Raw genomic sequence first — 23,413 nt, 5'->3', positions numbered from 1 at the left:
TAGCTCTTTCTACATCTGAAGGAGAGTACATTGCAGCTGGAAGTTGCTGTGCTCAAATTTTATGGATGCAACAAACATTGCAGGATTTTGACAAACCCTATCTTATAAACCAAGTTTGAATCTTTCAAGACTTATCTTTTACTTGGTTTATCTTTTTCAAACAACTAACAAATTAGTTTCTCAAGTTTCATTCAAATATTTTCAAACAAACTTGTCTTCAAATCTTATCTATCTTATCCTTTGTTTGAAAATAAATTTGTTAGATCTTTGTCTATATATACAACTCATTTCTTTCAGATTTTGACTAATGTTTTTCACGTCAATTCTTATCATCTGAAAAACACCTTCTTGTTCTTTTACCCGAGAGACAAATCCAGCAAACAAGAAGCCTAGTTTGAGTTGTAAACTTTCACATTATATTCTTGTATCTGAAAGGTGTATTATATCACTTGTCCCGGGTTGTGGGAGTTTGATTACAAAAGGAAGGCCAAGTAGCTTTGTGCTAGGTAGCTGTGTGCTAGGGTAAGGTTTCTTTCAAGTGGGCCAAGTTTGTAATCAAGGAAAGTTTGTAAGTACTTTGTTTTAAGTGGATATAATACACTCTCTATGCTAATTGGCATAGAGACTTGGATGTAGGCCATAGACTAGACTAGGTGTAGGGGCCGAATCAAGTGAAAACTCCTGGTGTTTTTACTTATTAAGTTTTCAGCATTCTACATTTTCATTCTGTTATTTATTTTCTGTAGTTAATTGAGACTATCCCATTTATTGTCTCATTTGTAAAGGGACTGTCCCATTTGCATAAGAAACTGTCCCATTTGCCTTGACAGTTAGAATATTATATTATCTATCGAGCCATCGAATTTCAATTGGTATCAGAGCAAACTGCAATGCTTGAATCTCGGTTGCTTCCATTCTGTATTTCTGCATTCTGTTGTTGAAAGATCTTATCATCATAAACACATAAAACTAACACTCATCTTTAGTCCACGACTTGATTGTTGGTCAACATTTAATCTTGAAAGAGATGCACACCTGACCCGATCTTATCTCCTTGTCAGTAAAATAAAAAGATTCCCATATGTCAATCCCAGTAGTATCCCACTGGTCACTCGATAGTTGATCACATAAGACCAACTTGACCTTGTAAATTTCACAGTCTCTTTTTATTCATCCATTGCAGTCTTGGTGGTTAGATCTGCATCTTCATTTTCTTTCCTCAGTTTAAACAAAAACTTAATTTCTTTTATTTTTATAAAAAATAACCAACACTCATGGTTGGTCTAGCTGACACTCTATGCGTGGGAAAATTTGTGGACAGGGTGTCAGAAGCTACGGTTGATGCAATGTTTCATGGTTTGAAGTACATGTTTTGCTATAAGTCTTTTGTTAATAAGCTCGATTCCGAAATTGTGAAACTTAACATTGAGAAAGACAAGATGTCCAGAAAAGCTCAGAAAGAAAACAATATCGGTAAAATAGTCAATGACTATATATTGACATGGCAAAACGATGTGGAAGAGATCCAGAAGAATGTTGAGGAGCTTACACCTTCCTGCAGCTGCATCTTTCGTCTGCCAATTCCTAATCCAGTGTCACGTTTTCGAATTGGTGGGAATGCGGAAAAGAAGGCCTGTACTGTAACTAAACTCAGTGGCACTGGAAGGGTTTATCTAACTGAAGGAATTGCATACCTTCCACATGTAAAAAATATACCAAGATCTGATACCACATTCCAAGAGTTTCATTCTAGAAAGGATACTTATCGAAAGCTCCATGACACGCTAGTGAACGAAGATAGTCCTCTGGTCCATGGCATCTATGGAATGGCTGGAGTGGGAAAAACTCGTATGATGGAATTTTTTTGCGAAGATGCCATGAAGAAGAAGATTTTTGACAAGGTGGTGCGAGTAAATGTGGGAAATAAAAACATGGACAAAATAAAGTTACAAAACCAGATTGCTGGGCGTCTAAATTGCCATCTGGAATCGCAAGATGTGGAACATAGAGCTTCTCAGCTGGAAAATAGTTTAAGGAATGGGGGTAAGATTCTCCTTATACTAGACGATGTTTGGACTGAGATTCAGTTGGGTGATATTATTGGGACTTCATTTGGCGTCGACACTAGTTCTACAGGTTCTAAAATCCTATTTATATCTCGAGAAAAAGTTGTATTAAAGCGTAACAAGTGTGAGCATCTTGTCGAGATCAAAACCTTGAGTCCTGGTGAGGCTTCGTATATGTTCAAGAACACTCTTGGTCCTGATATAATTAACTCTCTTCACGATGAATCCTTGGTACAAAAAGTGTGTGATGAGTGTGGTCATTTACCATTACTGATTCATGCGGTTGGTAAAGCTGTGAAAGGCGAGCCTCACAATTCGTGGAAGGATGCACATTATGAACGTCAAAAGGGCAAATTTGAAAAAATTATTGGATTAGATCCACAAGTATATACGTGTATCAAATTAAGTATTGATAATTTAAAAGACGATGATGCAAAATCCTGTCTTTTTCTGTGCTCTTTCTTTCCTGAAGATGCTAACATTGATATGAAGATGCTGATCCTATTAGCAACAGGCTGGCAACTTATACCTGATGGAGAATCAAGAATACTTGCTATGGTTCACTATCTCAAGATATCTTCTTTGTTGATCAACTCTGGAAAAGATAATGAAACTAAGGTTCATGATGTCATCAGAGATGTAGCAAGATCCATAGCTTTCTCAGATTCAAAATATGCATTTTTACAGGTAACATGTAACTCAGGGTACTTGCCTTCTGATGCCAATTATTGTACTAGAAATTTCTTACGTTTAGATGCGGAGACTCCTGATGTTCATTTCAATGAGAATCTGGTATGCCCAGAGCTGCATACCTTGTGGCTACAAAGCAACGACCATCCACAACAATTCACAGGTGGCTTTTTCAGAATGTTTGTGAATCTTAGTTCTCTGATGCTAGAAAATGTAAACATTTCTTTGCAGCAGTTCTCTCTTCAACCCTTGAGTAATCTCGGGATGCTTAACTTTTTAAAGTGTGACATAAGTAAGACAGATGTTAGTCTTTTTCCCAAAAATCTAGAAAGTCTTTGGATTTATTATTGTGATCTCCCAAGGCCGCTAGATGTAGCAAACCTGAAACATCTTCGAAAGCTAGAGATCCAGGCAGCAAAAACTGAATTGGTGATGGTGCCAAATGTCATATCTAGTCTATCCAGTCTCGAAGAATTACATATACCAAGTGGATTCATCTATGATAATGAAGAGTATCATTTGGAGCCCACAGTAAAGGAGATCTGTAAACTGACTCGTCTGAAAAGTTTACATTTTTAATTTGACGAGGATGCTACATTTCAAAGTACAGATATTTTTTCTAAGATGGATAGGTACAATATGTTTGTGGGTACAAAGCACCGTGGATGGAGAGTTCCATCAACGAGGTCGATTCATCTGTATGGCAATCATTGGAAATCCTGGGAAGGTTTGATGGCAAGGGTTGAAGAAGTGTGATTGCAGGAAAGCGATATTGAAGTGAGTAGCATTTGCAATGGCCATAGAAGAGCATTTGAAGACTTGAAAGCACACTACATTGAAGAATGCGACAGCATGGGGTATCTAGCAAGTAAATTACATGATGAGATTCACTATAGTGTTCAACCGGCAACATGTTTCTAAAAACTTACCATTTTGGATATTATCTGTTGTTCTAAATTGAAATACCTCTTTTGCAACAACACTGCCAAAAGTTTGGTACAGTTGCAAAGTTGCAAGAGCTCAGTGTAGGTTACTGCGAATCTATCTCAAGTTATCTTCTTTGTTGGTTTAACTATGGAAAAGATAATGAAATTTGGCAGTAGAGTAGAGCATTTGAAGACTTGAAGGCTTTGTACATTGCAGATTGTAAAAAAATGGGGTATCTAGCAAGTATATCACAGGATGAGATTGTCAGTGTGGCTTTTCTGGTTATCTTCTCAAGCGCTCTGTTTTCAGAAATCTCAAACAACTCAAAATATTACATGTATCTGATTGCATATTGTTGGAAGGCATCTTTGAGGATGTAAGGGATGATGAAAATATTAATATTTTGATCTGGGCCGTGCTTCGCACGGTTATATACTAGTATGAAGAAAAAGGAATTGAAGACTTGAACAACTGTTTAAGACAGAAACAATTTAGAGAAATCCAACCAGATGATGACGTACCATGTAGTTATAATGTAGACTGAGGGACACACCTGTCTATTCACAAGCTATAATAAGGACACAATGGTGCATTCATCGTAACAAGATTCTGTTAGGATTTTGTACGTGTAGGAGTTAGTTACATAAAGATTTTCAGATGAATGAATCATTTTAATGCTTTCACATTTGAATCTTTATATGCTATCAGTCAAGATGGTATTAAAGGTGTATGTTTACACTCGTCGTTTTGATGTTCATTTTTTCTTGATTGTTTGATCGTCTCTTCCATTTTCTCGATGGTTTAATCGTCTCTTTCATTGATCATTCTCTCTGAAGATTGATAAAACTTGAGTCTTTGTTCGTGGTGACTTCTGGAGGATGTTTACATTTGCCGATCTACAGAATCCATTGTTTTTACATCCATCGGATCCGCTCTCTATTAGTATACCAAAATTACAAGGCTCTGTTGATCATCGGTCCTGGAAACGCTCGTTTGAGATTCAACTTCCTGCGAAGAGAAAGCTAGGTTTTGTTACGGGAGCTGTTCTACACAGTGCTGATGATGAAAGCACTTGCATTGAATAGGATATATGGTACACTTCGAGTTCCAAATGCCGGCTTTAGATTACATAAAAGTTCCTAACTATGGACTGTCAACTCTTTTCGCACTCTCTATGTTCAGAAAATTTTAACTCTAGATATTTATAGCAAAAGATTGCGAATTGTTGGAGAACATTGTTGAGGATTTAAGTGGTCAGGGACCAAGCAACCAAATGTACGATGGGCCAAAAATTATTTTATCAAAACAGTAAAATGTTGGATTAAATAAATATAAAAATACTAGTAAAAATTTTATATTAAAATTCTACGTTCCTTCAAATTAGGAAACTCACATATAATTGAGTCAATATTAAAAAAAATTGTTATTTCTCTTTCGATATAATTAAGCATATAATAAACAAAAAAATTCATCACCATAATTTCAAGTCATAGTCTTTAATCAACGTTAACAAACATAAAACCACCTGTATTTTGAATAGTGGTAAGAAATAGTTAAAGAATCATGTCAAAACTAAATATTTTGCTTATTAAGAAAAGAATAAATTATATAAAAACAAGTAAAAATATTAAATAAAAAATGAAATTAGAATCAACAATATGAGTCGGTTAAAATTAATTAAAAAATGATTATATAGGAAATGGCTAGTTCTGTTGTAAAAAAAGAAGAAGTGAGGTTTGAGTTTATGAAATAAGACCGGGGAGACTCTTATTTTAGAAAAGAGACACATTTAGGTTTACATTTACTATATACCACATTTCACAATTTATTTTCTAAAAATAGTATAAATGTATATATGTATATTTTTGTTTATTTTTATTTTTGAATTTGATCTAGTAAAATAATAAAAGAATTCTGATTAATGTAAACTTAAATGTGACATGCCACGTCATTTTAAAATTATTTTTTTGAAACCAATTTTGGATCCCTAACACTAGTTTTTACTAAATTGAATATTTTAATGAATAGTGCTAGAAATTGGTTCCAACAAATAATTTCAAAATGATGTGGTATTAGTCATATGTCATTTTAAGCTATCTTAATTGTTGAGTTTGATGTGAATGTCTCGATTTTAATGATTGTGAGTAGGGCTGTCAAACGGATAATTCGGATACGGATCCGCCTATATCCGGATCCGGATCCGAATCCGAAAATTCGTATCCGTATCCGAATCCGGAAATATTTAAAGAATAATATCCGAATCCGAATCCGGATCCGACGGATACTATCCGGATACGGATAATATCCGGATCCGAATCCGATTTTCAATCAGATTTTTTTATTTTATATTAAAAATTAAAAAAATTGAAAAAAATATAGTTAAAAATAAAAATTCATTTTTAAAAATTAAAAAAAGTGATAAAGTGATTTAATTATATTTTAATTTTTTAAAATTAATTTTATTTTTCTTTTAAATATAATCGTTATCTTTAAATTGTTGAACTCAAATAATTTTTTTCTATATGTCTATAAAATTGTATAAACATAATATTTAATATATATATATATATGTGTGTGTGTATATACACATAAACACACTATAAATTTAATATAATATATTTTTAAATTATTAAATATTTAAATATAAAATATATTTATTCGGATTCGGATATTATCGGATACGAATATGCCTATATCCGTATTCGTATCCGCAATCGGCGGATTCGAATACGGATAATATCCGTTTTGTGTCGGATACGGATAATATCCGCTTTATTTCGGATACGAATGCGGATTTTTCGGACGAATATCGGATTTTTCGAATTTTTTTGACAGCCCTAATTGTGAGATAAACAACGAAAATATGTCGATTTACATTTTGAAATAATTTTGGGAACCAATTTTGGGTAACTATTTCTCATGAATGAATACCCAAAATCCACTTTTCACTTTTAACCGACCTAAATGTCCAAATGTGCATGAATCTATTAAATGGATGTGTATTCAACTTTCTGAAATTTAACAAATAATACGCATGTTGAAAATGCGTATTCACTTTTGATTTTCCAAAGAATAAAAAAAACAAAGTGTGAATACGCCCTGTACATGCGTATCTTTTGTTAAATTTTTAAAATCTGAATCCGCATCCCCACATGCGTATTTAATGGTTATTTTGGACAAAACATGTTGTCAATAGGTATTTTAGGCAAATCTCTCATAGATGGGTATTTTGATTTTTCATTAATTTATTATTGCCAATTGATATTTTTAATCTAAATTTTATAATTAATAATTAAATTGAGTCAAACTAGAAAATAATGATCAACTTAATTTATTTCAATGAAACCAGGGATCAGATTGATATTTTTCCCTATCTGCATTATACATATAGCCCATCAAACCCTAAAACCTTATGAATAGACGAGGCACAACTTTATGATAAGTAATCCCATATTTGTGGGGTTTATACTTGTTGAGTTACAGAAGCTGCATAAATTACATGAGAGCTCTCCTATAATTCGATCCATCTGATAGCAACTATGGTAATACTTCTCTTTTTTTTTATTCCGATGGGTGCGTCTCCTGGTGATCACCCAGTGTCTGTTACGTGTTTCGGAGTTTAGTTGATATTTCAGTTAGGCTTGGGCTTGGATTTTGTTTTGATGGGTATTGTTTGGTTTGCAGTGGCCCTCCAAGGTTTGATTTGGCTAGACCCAGGTGGTGCTCCTGCAGACTACCAGCCTGCATTTTTAGGGTATTTTCTATTTCCCCTTTGACTATGTTTGTAAATTTATACCTTATGGTAGTGATCCCATTACAGTTAAATCTCGATGAAATAATAATCGATAAAATAATAATCTAGTTAAAATAATATTTTTCTCCCGTCCCAACACAATAGACTCGGTGTATCTTTACTACCGATAAAGTAATAAACCCGCTAAAATAATATTTTTTTTCTTAGTCCCGACCCTATTACTTTAAAGATAATTAATTGTATTTATGGTCGTGGAAATGGATTTCATTGTTCACTATATCCCACCTTTGTCTAGATGCATTCTTGCCTGAATTTACATGACATTGGAATTGTTAGAAATGCAAAAGGTCAAGTTAATTGAAATTTAGAAAGGAAAAGTACAATGTAACTAGTTGAGAACAAGTTGTTATGAATCTAATATTGCACCACACTTAAACGCCACATGTGGGTGATTATGGATATCATCATGCGCTTCACACCTAATCATCAAAATCCAATTTGCCCAAGTCAAGAGACAATTCGATTCATAATCTTGCTAAGACAATTAGTTTACAATCTTGCCAAGTGTCACTACCACCGAGCTGAAGCTTATTATAGCAAGTTTAATAAAAAAAATGTATATTAGGAAGTATCTCTTACCCGGGGTAGAATAAATGAAGACAACGGGGACCTATTTCGGATTATTAATTTGTTAGCTTGTTTGTCTCAATGTAGCTCAACTATGTAATTGCAAGTTTCTTGGAACCTGACTAGGTTACCGTGTTCATTTTACTAAGTTTAATATTTAACAAATTGAACTTCTAGTTCCAAGCTTACCCATTGTTATTCCAAATTGAAAAGTTGTCTAATTGTTAAATGAATCAAATTACCAAAAAATACTAGGTAGCAACTGTTTACACAGTGATAAACTAATAATACTTTAGCCTTGGAAATATGAATTGTAAATTGATTCCTTGGAAGCTGAATTATCTTAAGTAACTACAAAATTCTTGAAACAAAGGAGGCCATATTAGAGTAATTCATAAATGCTAAGTTACTCGGATCCGGTATGGCCGTATGGGTGTCAACATGAGTGCGGATTCAATTATCAAACTCTTACTTTTTTAAAAATTAGGATTCATGGATATGTCATCTAACACTTCACATTTCTAAATTAATGTCGTCTAACAAATAAAGAAAACATACATAATCGTTAGTGGTATATTTATAGCATAAATTAAAAGGATAACGGTGATCTATAAACATTCTTGTATTCAAATATTCTTATCCATAATTAAGATATTGTGAGGCCTTGTAAATTATTTTGACCCAGATCTCTTGAAATCAAAGTGTCCGGTTTTCACGTGAAGGATCCATTAGATCCCATACCCACACCCACACTAAATTAGTTGGAAGTGACTTCGTACTCTCCTTTTCGTAGAAAGTGATTAGTAGCATCTTGTGTAAATTTTAAAATTTCCAAGTATTTGAATTCATTAATGATTGTTAAGTTTAAAATTATCTTAGATATTGCACTTTCATTTGCACCGATGAAGGTAAATTTTGTAAGTGTGAGAAATGTGTAGTAAGTGTGTTCATTTTTTAGGGTAACAATTCTAGATGCCTCAAAATTCTCCTTTCACAAACTATGTATTGAAAATCTTTGGTTGGTTCTACAATAATTAATAAAAAGAAAATGTACTTCAATCATACAATTATGCTTGCAAGGGCAATGTAGTCCAATGAAGAGTCAATGAAATGAACCTTTACTTAGGGAGTAGTAAATGGTTTTATTAGAGTATCTCCAACTCATTGTACCAATTTGGTATAATTTTTACACTAAATTGGTGTAAAAATCACACCAAAATTTAGATCTCCAACCCATGTACATCAAACTTAACATTAAAAAGGAATCAATTTTTTTTGAAAGCATATTCTTCATTCTTTTTCAAAATTCATGCTAATATATATACTAATTAAATTATATATAAGCAAATAAATTATCAAATTATAATATTTAGAAAGCCAAAAATAAAATGATAAAAATTAAATGTAGAGAGGAAAATAAAATAAAAATAGTGAAGGTAATTCTTTACAAATTTGAACATGGACTATATTTTGATAAAATGCTGGTGATCTAGAGGAGTGCTCGACAATATGAGTCGGTATTTACTTGAGGTTTGAGCTTATGAGGTTGCATCTTGCATGCATGTACAATGAAACTAATGTGCTTAACACAAAAAATTCAATTTTATTATAATTTATCTCATTTTTAATTATTCTGTGAATTTAAATTTCAAGACCATGTATTATACATATTTAAATTATATTGAATACCAATTTCGATCAAATTTTGATTTTTTAAAATTAATAAACCATAAACAAAATAATTAAAAAGATAATGAGAACAAAAGAATGTTAAGTTATTTGGGTACAAAAGAAATGATTTGTTTTTGTGGAAGGATAGAAGGATAGTGTTGGAACTTTGAAAAACTCTATAAATTTTGGTGGAAACACCAAAGTTGGTGTAATTTTTGTTATAACATCAAAATGGTATGATTTTTAGAGTTTGGCTAAGTAAACTAGAAGTGCTTTTTTCGAGTTCCTTTGAAAATGATCTTATAATGTACCGAGGATGATGTATTCATTTTGTGGGGTAAATGGGGTCTACTTACAAAGGTGTTTATTTAATGTTTAATTAGGTTATTCGTAACAAGCCCATCGGCTACATATGCTGCTAACTCTTCACAACCGGATATTAACTTCTAATTCGTGCAACGTATAGATATATAATTTTTTTAGTATGAAAAAAAGTAGAGAAGATAATGAAATATAATAATACATTTTTGATGGTATTTTGGGCGAAGGTCATTTGCTTGTATATTATCTTGAAAATAGATGATGTGAAGTATATAATGTTATTCATCGAACTCGAACCTCAAAAATAATTTAGAAAATAAATTAATATAAATGTTTAACTATAAAATTTTATAGACGAGGTTTAAATCTTGAACCTATGAAAGTATTAAACAAAGAGTATTAGTTTATATTAGATCTATAGGTTCTCATTTATTTTCCTTAAGAGCTCAGTTGTTTTTTATTGTACAAAAAAAGCGGGACTTAGTCGGTGGAGTCACCGTTTCGGATTAATCGGAATGATCGTGTCATTAATTGGAATTAATTTAATATTATTTTTATATTTAAATATCAATATCTGTAATTATTTTTTTATTTTTGATTATACTTATATAATTATTATTTATATTTACATAAATAAATTTAAAATATGTAATATTATTAAAGTAAATATAATTTTTAAGATCCAGCTTATAAATTGAGGTTAATTTGAGATGAAAAATTAAGAAAGTTCATTATTCAACAATTTAAAATAATAATTATGTATACAAAAATAATATTTTTCTTAATTTTATACAAATTTATACTTTTTTATTTTTCTAATTTTTTTTTTATTTTTTACCAATTAGGCCGATTTCTGACTGATTAATCCGATTTTTTGATTCTTGACCATTTTTCGCAAAAAAACGATTTTTACCCGATTTTTGCTTAATTAGTTCGTTTTGCCATCGAACAGCGATTAATTGGCGATTAATCCCGATTTTCTCTAACTTTTAGAACACTGCTAATAGCATAGTATAGATGACCTTTATGTATGAATGGTTATCGTATGGGCTCTATTGTTTTAATCTGGACATCTTTTTTGATATATGGATTCTTCTCTTCGTGTGAGACAGTAAATTTTCGTTTCTTCCTTTGATTCATGTTAAGAAGTTGTTTGGCAAAACTGGAATTTGAAAGCATTATATGTAGTATTCTTAGTTTATTCTGTTTTCCTCTTTAAATAAAATGCCGAGTTTTTTTATTATCATAAAATCTTTAATTTGTTATAAGTGATGCTTGTTGGTTGTAAAACTTATATGCATTTATCCTCATCAGTGCCCATTTGACAGGCTTTTGTAGACGAAGTATTCAGCTAAGAGGGGTGTTAAGTTTTTATCACACTACAAGTTTTTCTCTTTGAAACCCGCTTTCGTGGAAACAAATTTCCATTTTATGCATGAAACTTAAATGAGTTTTTACAGCTTATTCGGAAAGCTGATTGCCTGATTCTATCTTTTTGTTTAGACAAAAGATTATTTGGACTTCACTAATTTTTAAAGGAAATTTAATATTAAATCTATTAACTTGGAAATTTTAATTGTGTATTTACGAGATACTTTTCAACTTTTCCGACTACACTGTTCTCCGCAATATTTTTCCCACAGTAGGTTGCAGCAATGGCAAACTGGTCTTTTATCCATGGTTTGCTTTTCTCCATGTCATTATAAATGTGTGATATTAACTCTTGTTAATTTTGACATATAATAGTGTCGTCTAGCTCAATTTGGAGTTGTATATTATACATATCTGGTTAGGCGAACCATTTTATGGTGGATCAATAGAGCCCTGCAACTTAAAAAACAATTACCAGCTCGTTCTAGTCTGGAGTCCGGATCAAGTACTCCTATGAAACGTGTATAATCAACTGATGCACAGTTATCCAATGTATGTAAAATGTTTCTTGACTTTTGTGGAATAACTGAAGAATCGTCCTAGAAGAAGTAAATTTCAATTGATTCAGATTAAAAGTCCCTTGCAAACAATGATTTGACCCGTTAAGATTTTTAAGCTGTAATGTATGGGAACACATTCATCTGATAAAATTCAGAAACTCTTTTCCATGGGAACAGATCCGTATTATCTATTCCTTGCAACTTCTTGTTTTTAATCAATTGCTAACCACTTTTTTGTGCATGAGTTCTTTACAGGGCTTGGCCTGTGTTATTCCCGAATTTTCCTAGTAATTATTACGAGTGATTCATGATTACTTTTGCTGCATTTTCCATGTTTACTTCTTTTTTTTACACTATAGATTCTGAACTTGCAGGGTGCTGGCAGAGGTGGTGGATTTGGGTGAGGATCCGGAAGTTATGATGGAGGTCCACCTAGTTCAAGCTTCTCTTTGAAGCCTGCCTGATTTCGGATTTTTGTTGTTTATGCAGGTTAGGATGGGGAATTGAAACATCCAGGAACTTGTTGGTTGCTATCTTATGATTTTCTTTCTAAAAGCACATTATTGAAGAAAAGTTTTCTTCTACTTGTACCTGATGTTCTCTGAATGAATTTATGCAGTGTGGAAAGTTAATGTTCCATCATGGAAACGTTAAAGAAAGGTAAATTTTTATTAAATGTTGGATCAAATAGATTTCTGCTCTAAATTTGTCAGAGCATTCACATTGTCATCCCCATCCCCGTCCCAAAAACATATAGTAAATAAGAAGTTCCTAAAAATTTTCTCATATTTTATTTACCTTAAAAAATTTTCCTACATCTCAATCCCCATCTTTATCTCTATATTCTTTTTTATTAATTCTTTCTTCCACTTCTTTTCACAACTTTAACCACTAACTTTTATTTTATTATTTCTTACAGGTAAAATTGTATAAAATATAAATAGGAAATGGAAAACGAGTACCCAAAATATGGGGACTCAAATACTTGTCCCTAAAATTTTCCCTAAAATGGGGAACCAGATGTAGAATGATATTTGAGCTAAATTTTATAAATTTCCCAAAATAATGGGGATTGGGGATAGATATGGAATGCTTCTCATTCCATTCTACTCTACATACATCCCTAATCCCCAATCTTGAAATTTAAATATAAGTTTACATCTGTTTCTCTATTTCAAAATAAATTTTAGAGACAACTAATTGAGTCCCCAAATATGGGGACTTACTTTTTATTTCCCGACCTATATTTTAAACACTTTTACTATGTAAGGAAGGAGGGAGATATATTAAAATTTATTTAGAGTTGTAAAAAAAGGTGAGAGAAAAAAATAATAAAATAAGTATAGATATAGAGATGAGGATTGGGATGTAAGAAATTTTTGAAAGGTAAATAAAATTTGAGAATTTTTTTTAGGGAAATACTATTTATAGTAAATTTTTAATGCTATTAGACCGTTCCCTCATCCTCATCCTCATAATCTTACTAAAAATAGTAAATTTGTAAATTTATTCTTATAATTTATCTATCATCCAAAAATTTGCTACATCCCAATCCCCATTTCTTTATCTATATATTATTTTATTACTTCTTACTCTCCCTTCCTTTATAACTTTAACAATTATCCATGGTTTGCTTTTCTCCATGTCACTATAAATGTGTGATATTAACTCTTGTTAATTTTGAGATATAATAGTGTCGTCTAGCTCAATTTGGAGTCGTATCATATACATATCTGGTTCTAGTATGGAATCCGGATCAAGTACTCCTATAAAACGTGTATAATCAACTGATGCACAGTTATCCAATGTATGTAAAATGTTTCTTAACTTTTGTGGAATAACTGAAGAATTGTCCATGAAGAACTAAATTTCAATTGATCCAGATTAATAGTCCCTTGCAAACAATGATTTGACTCATTTAGATTTTTAGGCTGCAATGCATGGGAACACATTCATCTGATGAAATTCAGAAAATATTTTCCATGGGAACAGATCCGTATTATCTATTCCTTGTTTTTAATCAATTGCTAACCACTTTGTTGTTCATGAGAAACTCTTTTTCATGTATTTTATGCAGGTTATGATGGTGAATTGAAACATCTAGGAACTTGTTGGTTGCTAACTTATGATTTTCTTTCTAAAAGCTCATTATTGAAGAAAAGTTTTCTTCTACTTGTACGTGATGTACTCTGAATGAATTTATACAGTGTGGAAAGTTAATGTTCCGTCATGGAAACATTAAAGAAAGATAAAGTTCTGTTAAATGTTGGATCAAATAGATATTTCTACTTAAACTTGTTAGAGCATTTACAATGGTATTACCATCCCCATCCCCAAAAACATATTATAAATAGTAAGTTTCTAAAAATTTTCTCATATTTTATTTACCTTAAAAAATTTCCTACATCCCAATCTTCATCTTTTATCTCTATATTTTTTTTATTAATTCTTCCTCCCATCTCTTTTCACAACTTTAATCACTAACTATTATTTTATTATTTTTTACTTCAGATCTAAATTTAAACTTGTATAAAATATAAAATGGGGAATGAAAAAAGTCCGCAAATATGGGGATTTTAATGTTTGTTCCTAAAATTTCCCCTAAAATGGGTAACCGAATATAAATAGATATTTGGGCTAAATTTCATAAATTTACCAAAATTATGGTGATTGGGGATAGATGAGGAATGCGATGTGAATGCTCTTAGAGCAATTCCGATGGGTTACTTATTTTGATTTCCTAAAATATATTAAAATATTGTTCCCAAAAAATTAGATATTCGAAAATTATTTTATTTCAATGGTATTTTCTATAATCCTTACCTATGTTCTTAAAATATTACTTAATACAAATAGGTTGGGAGGGTGGTAGAGATAATATATTATATTTTATTAGTAAAATGTAAAAATAAGTTAGTGAAATCTGTAATGTGACATGTATAGGGGAGAAAAATTGGTTCCCAAATATGGAGTTTGAGTTTCTATCGCCTAAATCTTTTTAGAAAAGATGCTTTGAATTAGGATGCTTCAATTTTAATCCATCCCATATAATTACACTTGTTAAAAATATAGATAAGGGGATGGATGGCTTGAATATGCTCTTAGCTGTTTCCTCAAAATTTGAAGAAAAAGAATACAATCCTACTTAATTTTCTTAGGAAACAACCACTTTCTCCGACTTGTGTAAAAATGTCTTTGATAGTTTTGCATAGGTTTTTAAAAGGACTTGCGAATGATCGGTTTTTAAAATTTAAATTCACAACCAACCCGCAGAATATCCATAAAATGCGGTTAAGTTGCGAGTGGTTGAACGATTAAATGCGGTTGAGCGGTTCGTGTGTACAACCCTAACGTGTACAAAACATACTATAATAATTATAACCGCAAATTAACATAATCGAACCCGAGTTCGGTCAGAGACGAGCAAAATTTCATTATGTTTTTCAATTACGTCAATTTGAGTTTATTAATCGAACATAAATTGATGGTAAACGTTTTTAATTAACGACCGAATACGAGTTTGCTTACGAAGAATTCAAAAATGGAGCCCAACTAGTTATCTACCAATAGTTCGTGTATATTTGTTACTCGATAATTTATAAATTTACAAGTTACGGAGAGATCAAATCTTAGTATTTATCTTACAATTGTATATTGGCTCTGATAATGTGCACTAGTTCCTTCTTGTGTGTCTTTTTATTTTTTAAGTCGAGTTTCAAGAATATATCCAATATTTTATGAAATTATTGAGACATTTATAATTTTATAAATTATAAATTATTTAGGTGAAAATTTTAATTAAGTTTTGATAATTTAATTAGATTTGATTTTTGTAGATTGCAAGTTTTATGTAACAGGGTTTATAAAAATGAAGAAAATTGAAGACGAACAGATCTGATAATGATGTTTGATAGTTTCATTACGAAAAAATTGATTTAATTTAATTATATTAATAAAATTTAAAAAATAATTAAATTACTAATAAATGACAAGATAAATGTACTAGCATTATTTATTAATTGGTGTTTTGTCACGTATTTCACTAGTAGACTAATTTGATGATATCATACCTTTCAAATTTCTTATTTCTCATATTTAAGGGATTTATAACATATACAAATTTTTATTCAAAGTCCAGTCAAGATAGTGGAGTTTGAACTAATTTTAAGTTAAATGGATCGTGTTTATATCGACCAGATAAAATGCTCAACAAATTTGTTTACTAATCAAGTAGTAGATTTTCATGTTCAAAATTAAATCATCTTAAAAAACGAGTGGAATCGGTGTCATTTAAACGAATCGATTTCGAATTTTGTGTGCAATAATTCTATTCATTTGCGGTCTAGGGCAAGCGTAAGCTGATAATGAGTTGCCATGAATGACGCAAAATTTTGCATTATTTGTAATTACTTTCTCCGTTTTATTGACTTCGATATGAATGATTTGATCACGAAGGTGAAGAAAAAATATAATTTAATAGTGAGGAAAATAGGTAAAAGAGTGTGATCTTTTGACATGTATAAAATTAAACAGGACACTAAAAAAGTGGAAAGTATATAAAATTGAATAAAACATGAAATTTATGAAATACTAGCAATTTCATGTTGGATTTGTGCTTGAGGTTAAATTGCTAATTTAAATCAACACATGTGCTGGTATAATTTTTTTTTACCATTTAAATGGACATCTGCGGTATAAACTTCAGCCAAAATTCGGTAAAGTTGATCTCTTAAAAGTCTAAATGGACAGATCAATTTCACTAAATTTGGACTAAAATTTATACCTACTATATAATTGAAAAAAAGTAAAAGGAATATTATTGAAGAGTACATTACTTTATTTTGAAATGTAAATTTTATATTTGAAAAATAATAAATTGACAATTCTTAGTATTAAGTCATAAAATGATTAATTTGAGCCTTATAAAACGAAATGGATATGTATAGATATATCTATACTATACTATAATAACCGAAATTAGATATAATTTGGGGTGAGTTCTATGGAGTCCACCTTTTTATCGGAGTCCTCGGAGTCCATCTACGTTCTGCAAATAAAATATATTGTAAAACGTGTTATTTTGCAAAACATGTTACACAAATAGCATAACTTCAACAAAATCATGCAAATCTCATATATTTAAGGTACAATATATATGTTCTGCAATATGTTCTGCAACATGAACATTTATGTTCTGCAAACTAAACATGTTTTGTAGAATATATATTTTTGCAATGTTCTGCTTGTAAAATGTATGCAATCTACAAGATTTTTGATAGAATAGTGATGTTTGTCGAAAAATAATATGTTTTGCAATATTTTAAGCTATATTTTACTTGCAGAACATATATGGACTCCGAGGACTTCAATTAAAGGTGGACTCCATAGAACTTTACTCTAATTTGGTATGCCTTTTTTGGTTGGTTTGGCTATCCTTATTTATGATCGATCTTTTTAATCAAGTAATTTGAATCGTTAGATTCAAATATTAAAAGAATATAAACTACTCAAGCTTCCATGTTCAAATCTCACCAACAATTAATATATATTATTTATATACTACCCAATATTCAGGTTTGAATCCCTCTAATATTAAATTTTTATATAACTATTTATAAATATACTAATAAAATAATAATCCAAAATGAAATTTATAACAGGTTGTAAAGCTAGTATAAATAAGAAGGGAGGAGTAACAAACATAATTTAATATCGCATTCGTGACATTAAAGTCTCGCTTACACGTGACTTGAAAGTGTATGTCCTTTTCCATTTTTATGCTAAGCAAAGAGTCTGTGTCGTCCACGTCCACCACGTATTATCAAAAGTTATCGGCCAATCAACGGTCAGAATTTCAACAATTATTAGAGCATCTCCAACCACATAGAACCCTTAACTAAAAATCATTAATATATACTATAAATAAAAAATATAGAGATTATGTAAAAAAAAAATCATCTCCAATGATACATTCCCCTTATTTATAAATATAGTCAACCTCTTGATGTTGACTATATTTGTTGAACAACTACAGATATGTAAGAAATCTGTAAAAAAAAATTTAATCATTTATTACCATATTGAAGTAATATATTTTATTTATATCAACATAAAATTTTAATAACATACTATTTTTAAAATATAACCAATACTATCAAAGCACAATGCCTTATAGGTTCAACAAATTTTACAAATTGTTCTACAGGTCCAATTTAGCCAACCAATTATATCTAACACCATTGGAGATGCACTTACTCGTCACCTTCTTAGCAAAGAATCTGTGTTGTCCATTACATACTTTAACAAATGTTATCGGCGCATGGTCGGGACAAAAAATTCGGGAACCCCGTACAAAATCTGAAAATTAGGCACTTAATTTAATTTTAATATAAATTTTAAAAAGCTATATTTCACTTAATAAAGGAACTATTAACATATATCGTAAACAAATTATTGCGCCTTTACCTTCTTTTACATCTGTGTGCATTCTTTGTCAAATCCCAACACAAAACTAGATCCATTTGTTAAGAATATTTTTACATTTGAATATACTTCTTCTCCATTTTCGTTCACAAACACGTATGGAACAGCCTACCAAATAGATTCAAAGATGTCAAGGTCTAGAAACTACATAGTGACAAATGCAAAAAATATTACCATTTCGCTTGGTTCGTAGTTTTCCTTCATCTGACATGCCAAGAACCTATTTATAAACACTTTTGCAGATTAATGTCGCTTTGTGATAACTATAAGTTAATCGAATGTATAATATTTATTCATCAAAATAACTTTGAGTCTTCATCTCTATAACCTAAAATTAAGGCAAAGTGATTTGTTTGTTACGAGTTTAAACAATATTTATCTTTATTAGTGACAATTATTAAATTTCATATCAAGGATAAAATGGAATCATTTTTGAATAATAGAAAATATGTAGATTATCAGCGGCCATGATATATTACTTATGAGAAAAGATTTGCAGAAGATATTTTTATGACATTATTATGATATTATATTGAAATGCCTAAGTTTGTTATCCTTGGTTTATATTATTTATTAGTTGATGTATTTTTTATTTTAAAGAGCATATCAATCAAGATAAATCTTTCTTAATAGATAAGTTTTTCACTGAGATTTTAACGTACTATTTTTTAGACTGCTTCAATCACTCTCCATAATCAAGGTTAACTTTACAAAATTCATTTAAATCACATAACAGAATTCTTTTACCTTAAATATATAATATAATCAATATGACAAGATAACACTCATCTTCACAAGTCATTTTCTTACTCACCACGAGTCATGGAGAGTCTTTTGTTTGATTAAATCAAAAATCTCCAAAAGAACAGAACTACATGGCGACTGAAAGTTAGAGTGACACGAATTTGGGAAATTATATCACCTGAAAACGGTTCCGTTAGAGGATAAAATCTTATTCTTCTGGACGATGATGTATATAATTCTTATTATTGTTGTTTTGATAATAAATTTTCATGTACTCATCGCACAATAACTATATATGCAGTATATTTTTATTATACATATTAACCTTATTTCTCATTGTAAAAAACAGAATTCTCATGTACACGCCTACGTTTTTCCTGACAATTGGAAGGCGATTGGAGGAGATGTGTTTGAGGGTCATGTTTAAAGATTTGAAAACTTTATCGTAAGGGATACTGTTGGTAAGCTCAAGCCCATGTCAACTAATTTATGTATAAGGCTATTGGGTTCTACTTTTATTCAATGTGTTGAAGATTATGGTATGATTCCGCGTTATAAGTTTGAATTCATGGACTTGGCTGACCTAGGGGAAGAAACGAAACATTTGGGAGAGAACGAGAATCTTGAGTTTGACACCGGTATGATTACATTTTTATCTACTTTTTAGTGTTGTAAGAATTTTTGTAATGTCAAGCATTGTGCGAATTTTATATATTCTATGTTAAACGCACATATAGAGAAACATTGACAATTCTTAATAGTATGAGTCATACAATTGTAGATTTAATAGGAGTAATTGACGCATATGAGAAAGTTAATCGAATATCTACCAAATATGGACCAAGAGATGTTGTCAGATTTATGCTTACGGATGAAAGGTAAATTCTAATTATTTGATAAGAATGAATACTCTTTATATAAGGACTAATAGATGAAAATATTTTATTATCTGATGTTGTATAAATGCAGAGTTTTTCAGAAAGTGAGCATCGGGGGAGAATTGGCTATAGCTGTGAATGAAGCTTTTATAAAGTCCGAGGAGAAACCAATCATAGCAATTGTAACCAGTACAAACTATATACATTCAGAGGTATTTTTTAAAATCATTTTAATTATATTTTGCGATATATTATATGTTTTTGTTGTTTAATTAGTTTACTTTTAATTATCCAAATATAAAGCAATGTATATTTTCCTAATAGATTTCAAATTTTTTGAATAAATTAATTTGTTAGAAACCGTACAAATTGGTTCATTGTCATCTTCAAAGGTCTACATAAACTTGAACATTGAGCCGGTTTTAGAAATACGAGAAAGGTATTTTCTGTTTATATCAAAATTAAAAGTTTAGGAAATTAATTATAATACTTATTATGTTAACATCATTTTGTCATTAAACAAGATTGTTGGAGGAAGGTTTCAAAAGTCCTGGAAATCCTGAAAAGATGTCAACCGAAATTGCAATTATACCTTCCATTGAAAGGTTAAATCTGAAAGATTTGAATGACAGTTGTTCCACTTTAAGTGTCAAGGTTTGTTATTCATATTTATCATCAATGTACTATCGTTTTCCAATTTTTATACAATTGAAATGATAACATTTTTCACTAACTCCATTGTTTTACTAATATTTCAAAAGAAGGTTTGTTGCACGTTCAAAATTCTTAAGATTGAAGATGTAGATAATTGGTGCTACTATAGTTGTCAGAAATATAAAGTAGATCTACAAAAAAAAGGGAAGAGGTTCAGATGTGAAAATTGTAAGAAAAACTGGACATTTGCGGAGAAGAGGGTTGTTTGGATTAGTATGCATTGCAATACTTATACATAGTATATTGTTTATTTTTTATTAATCAATCTTTTGTAATCTTAGCTGTGGATTCAACATTGACTACTAATGTCATCCTCATATAATGTCATCCTCATGGATCATGTCGTGAAGAGGCTAGCTGGGAACACCGCAACACATTACTTGAATAAGAAAGATGTGTATTATATTTATAGTTTGATCACAAATGTGTAAATTTTATTTACATTTGTTGTAATGTTATGAATGTCCAATTTACCGTTATGCAGCGACCATAGGATATTCCTATACCTGATATTCTGAATGAGATTGTTCATAAAGAACTAACTGTTAGTATTGAGATTAACGAGGCCAATGTCACCAATGACAACAATTTGTATGAGGTTGTGGATTTGTTAGATTCCTCTGCCGCAAGCTCATCCATTACAGATTATTCTCCTGTTCCAAAATGTCCATCCTTTGACAAAGTTGTTGTGAATACTTTTCTGTAAACATGATATAACTAATAGTAAAAATTATTACAGACTAAGTTGATTTGCAATCCCAATTATATTTCAGGGCAACGAATCATGTCATTTGTTTGATAGCCCAGATTCCACAAAGTCTGTAACCAAGAAGCCAAAGACCGTAAATCCTTATGATTCACAAAATTTATTGTTTTCCATCAAAGAAGATTATGAACATCAACTTCTTTTTTCAGTAATCTGTTTCCAACTATCATTACACTTTGTGATGCAGCATGCCAAATTCTTACTCATTCCAGTGAACCAAACCTTCTACAAAGTTGACGAGTTTGCTTAAGAATAAAACTGTTTGCTTCCATTTTTATCATATTTATTCCGCGTTATGTTCATGACTATTTTGAATTTTCCAAGATTATTTCACTATCATTTGATATGGATTGTTATTTATCGCTTAATGTTCCTCCCTTCATACATTATACCAGATGTTCTGTCATGCTGGTGAATTTGATTATTGATGTTATGTTGAATGTTGAACATTTTCCGTACATAAATTATTTACAGCATACCGCGTTGATATTTATAATTGAACCAAAGATATCATCAACATATATTTGACTTCAAAATTAAACTTAGATTTATTTATTATTTTTGACAGGAAATCATTATAATCTTAGGAACATATAATGTTAGATATATTTGTGATCTCATGTCTAATGATGATTTGTGTTTAGTTTTCAGATCTTACTTAAAAGGACAAATCAGTACTTAACTAGAAATCAGTACTTATACTGATGTCAGGACTTAAGATATCAGAACTTAAGTTGTCAGAACTTAAGTTATCATAAGATATTTATCAGGAGATAATATCAGGAATTAAGGAGACGTTCAGATAAGGAAGGCGGCTGATTGAAAGGAAAGAAGATCAAGCTAAAATATATGAAGAAATATGCATGAAGAAGAATTCTATGAAGAATAAAATACTTGGAAGAAAAGATAACTGATTGATATATATATTAGGAAGCAAAATTATATTCGATATCAATTAGAAGATTATATTGTAACTGTGTAGTATATAAACATAGACATAGGATTTACACTATATGTGTTATCTTATTCGAGGATATTATTCTTTGTAACCCTAGCAGCTCTCGTGATAATTTGTTCATCATTGAGAGAGAACAATTCTTTGTAACAGAGTTTATTGTGTTGAATAAAATCTGTGTTCTGTTACTTGAGTTCTTATATTCGATTTGATTGTAGTAAACAATGTATTCAAGCCCCTTCTACAGTGTGTGTGATCTAACATAGAATAACAGAGTTCCGAAGTATATGAATACACTTAAATTCAAATCAATATTAATTGTCTACAATAATGTGATTTTGATTTTGATTAATCATAAGTCAAGGATTCAGTCAATCCTTACACCTGTAAAGATTATGATTAAGATTAAGATTATGATTAAGATGTACTTGAATCAAGGTATTTCCATTAGCATCAATCAATGTAAATAACTACCAAATTCTCAAAATGTTTATCTTACATTTTTACAATTAAGAAAGATTATCATAAGCATTGTTATCAGTTATTTATGCCTTCTATTACGGGATTATGAAATATTATAATTTATGACTACATGTTAGGAGAAGTAAATTTACATAATAATAACAAAGCTAAATTTATAACCTAATTCTGTATAACCCCAATGTTATATCATCATCACACTTAAGCAGTAATCGTGATAATATTACACATTTAGTTATGTTTGATAAGCTCAGAACACTCAATGAATTTCACACTGACTGGGAGATTAAGGTTAGGGTGACTAGAATGTGGCCATCAAATGCTTTTGACGATGACTCATTGTATCGATATAATCTAATTCTTCTGGATGCTGAGATAAAATACATGTACAATACATCTATCAATA

General features: G+C 30.6%; 1 protein-coding gene and 1 long non-coding RNA gene across 2 annotated transcripts; both read left to right on the top strand.

The window, feature by feature from the left end:
• The first annotated feature begins 1,145 nt into the window (after positions 1–1,145).
• On the top strand, positions 1,146–4,031 carry LOC141721487 (putative disease resistance protein At5g43730). Its single transcript, XM_074524432.1, has one exon. It carries the CDS (start codon positions 1,275–1,277, stop codon positions 3,333–3,335), a length of 2,061 nt encoding a protein of 686 aa, XP_074380533.1. The 5' UTR covers positions 1,146–1,274; the 3' UTR covers positions 3,336–4,031.
• Positions 4,032–7,028: 2,997 nt separating this feature from the next.
• LOC141721490 (uncharacterized) lies at positions 7,029–14,316 on the top strand. The gene is made up of 5 exons (XR_012574751.1): positions 7,029–7,225; positions 7,368–7,437; positions 12,362–12,476; positions 12,607–12,647; positions 14,065–14,316. It is a non-coding gene; the product is annotated as an uncharacterized LOC141721490 (long non-coding RNA).
• Positions 14,317–23,413: the final 9,097 nt, after the last annotated feature.

The sequence above is a fragment of the Apium graveolens genome, chromosome 4 (assembly GCF_009905375.1).
Source record: "Apium graveolens cultivar Ventura chromosome 4, ASM990537v1, whole genome shotgun sequence".
Lineage (NCBI taxonomy): Eukaryota > Viridiplantae > Streptophyta > Magnoliopsida > Apiales > Apiaceae > Apium > Apium graveolens.
The sequence above is the reverse complement of the archived record's forward strand: the minus strand, read 5'-3'. Positions and strand labels throughout refer to the sequence as shown.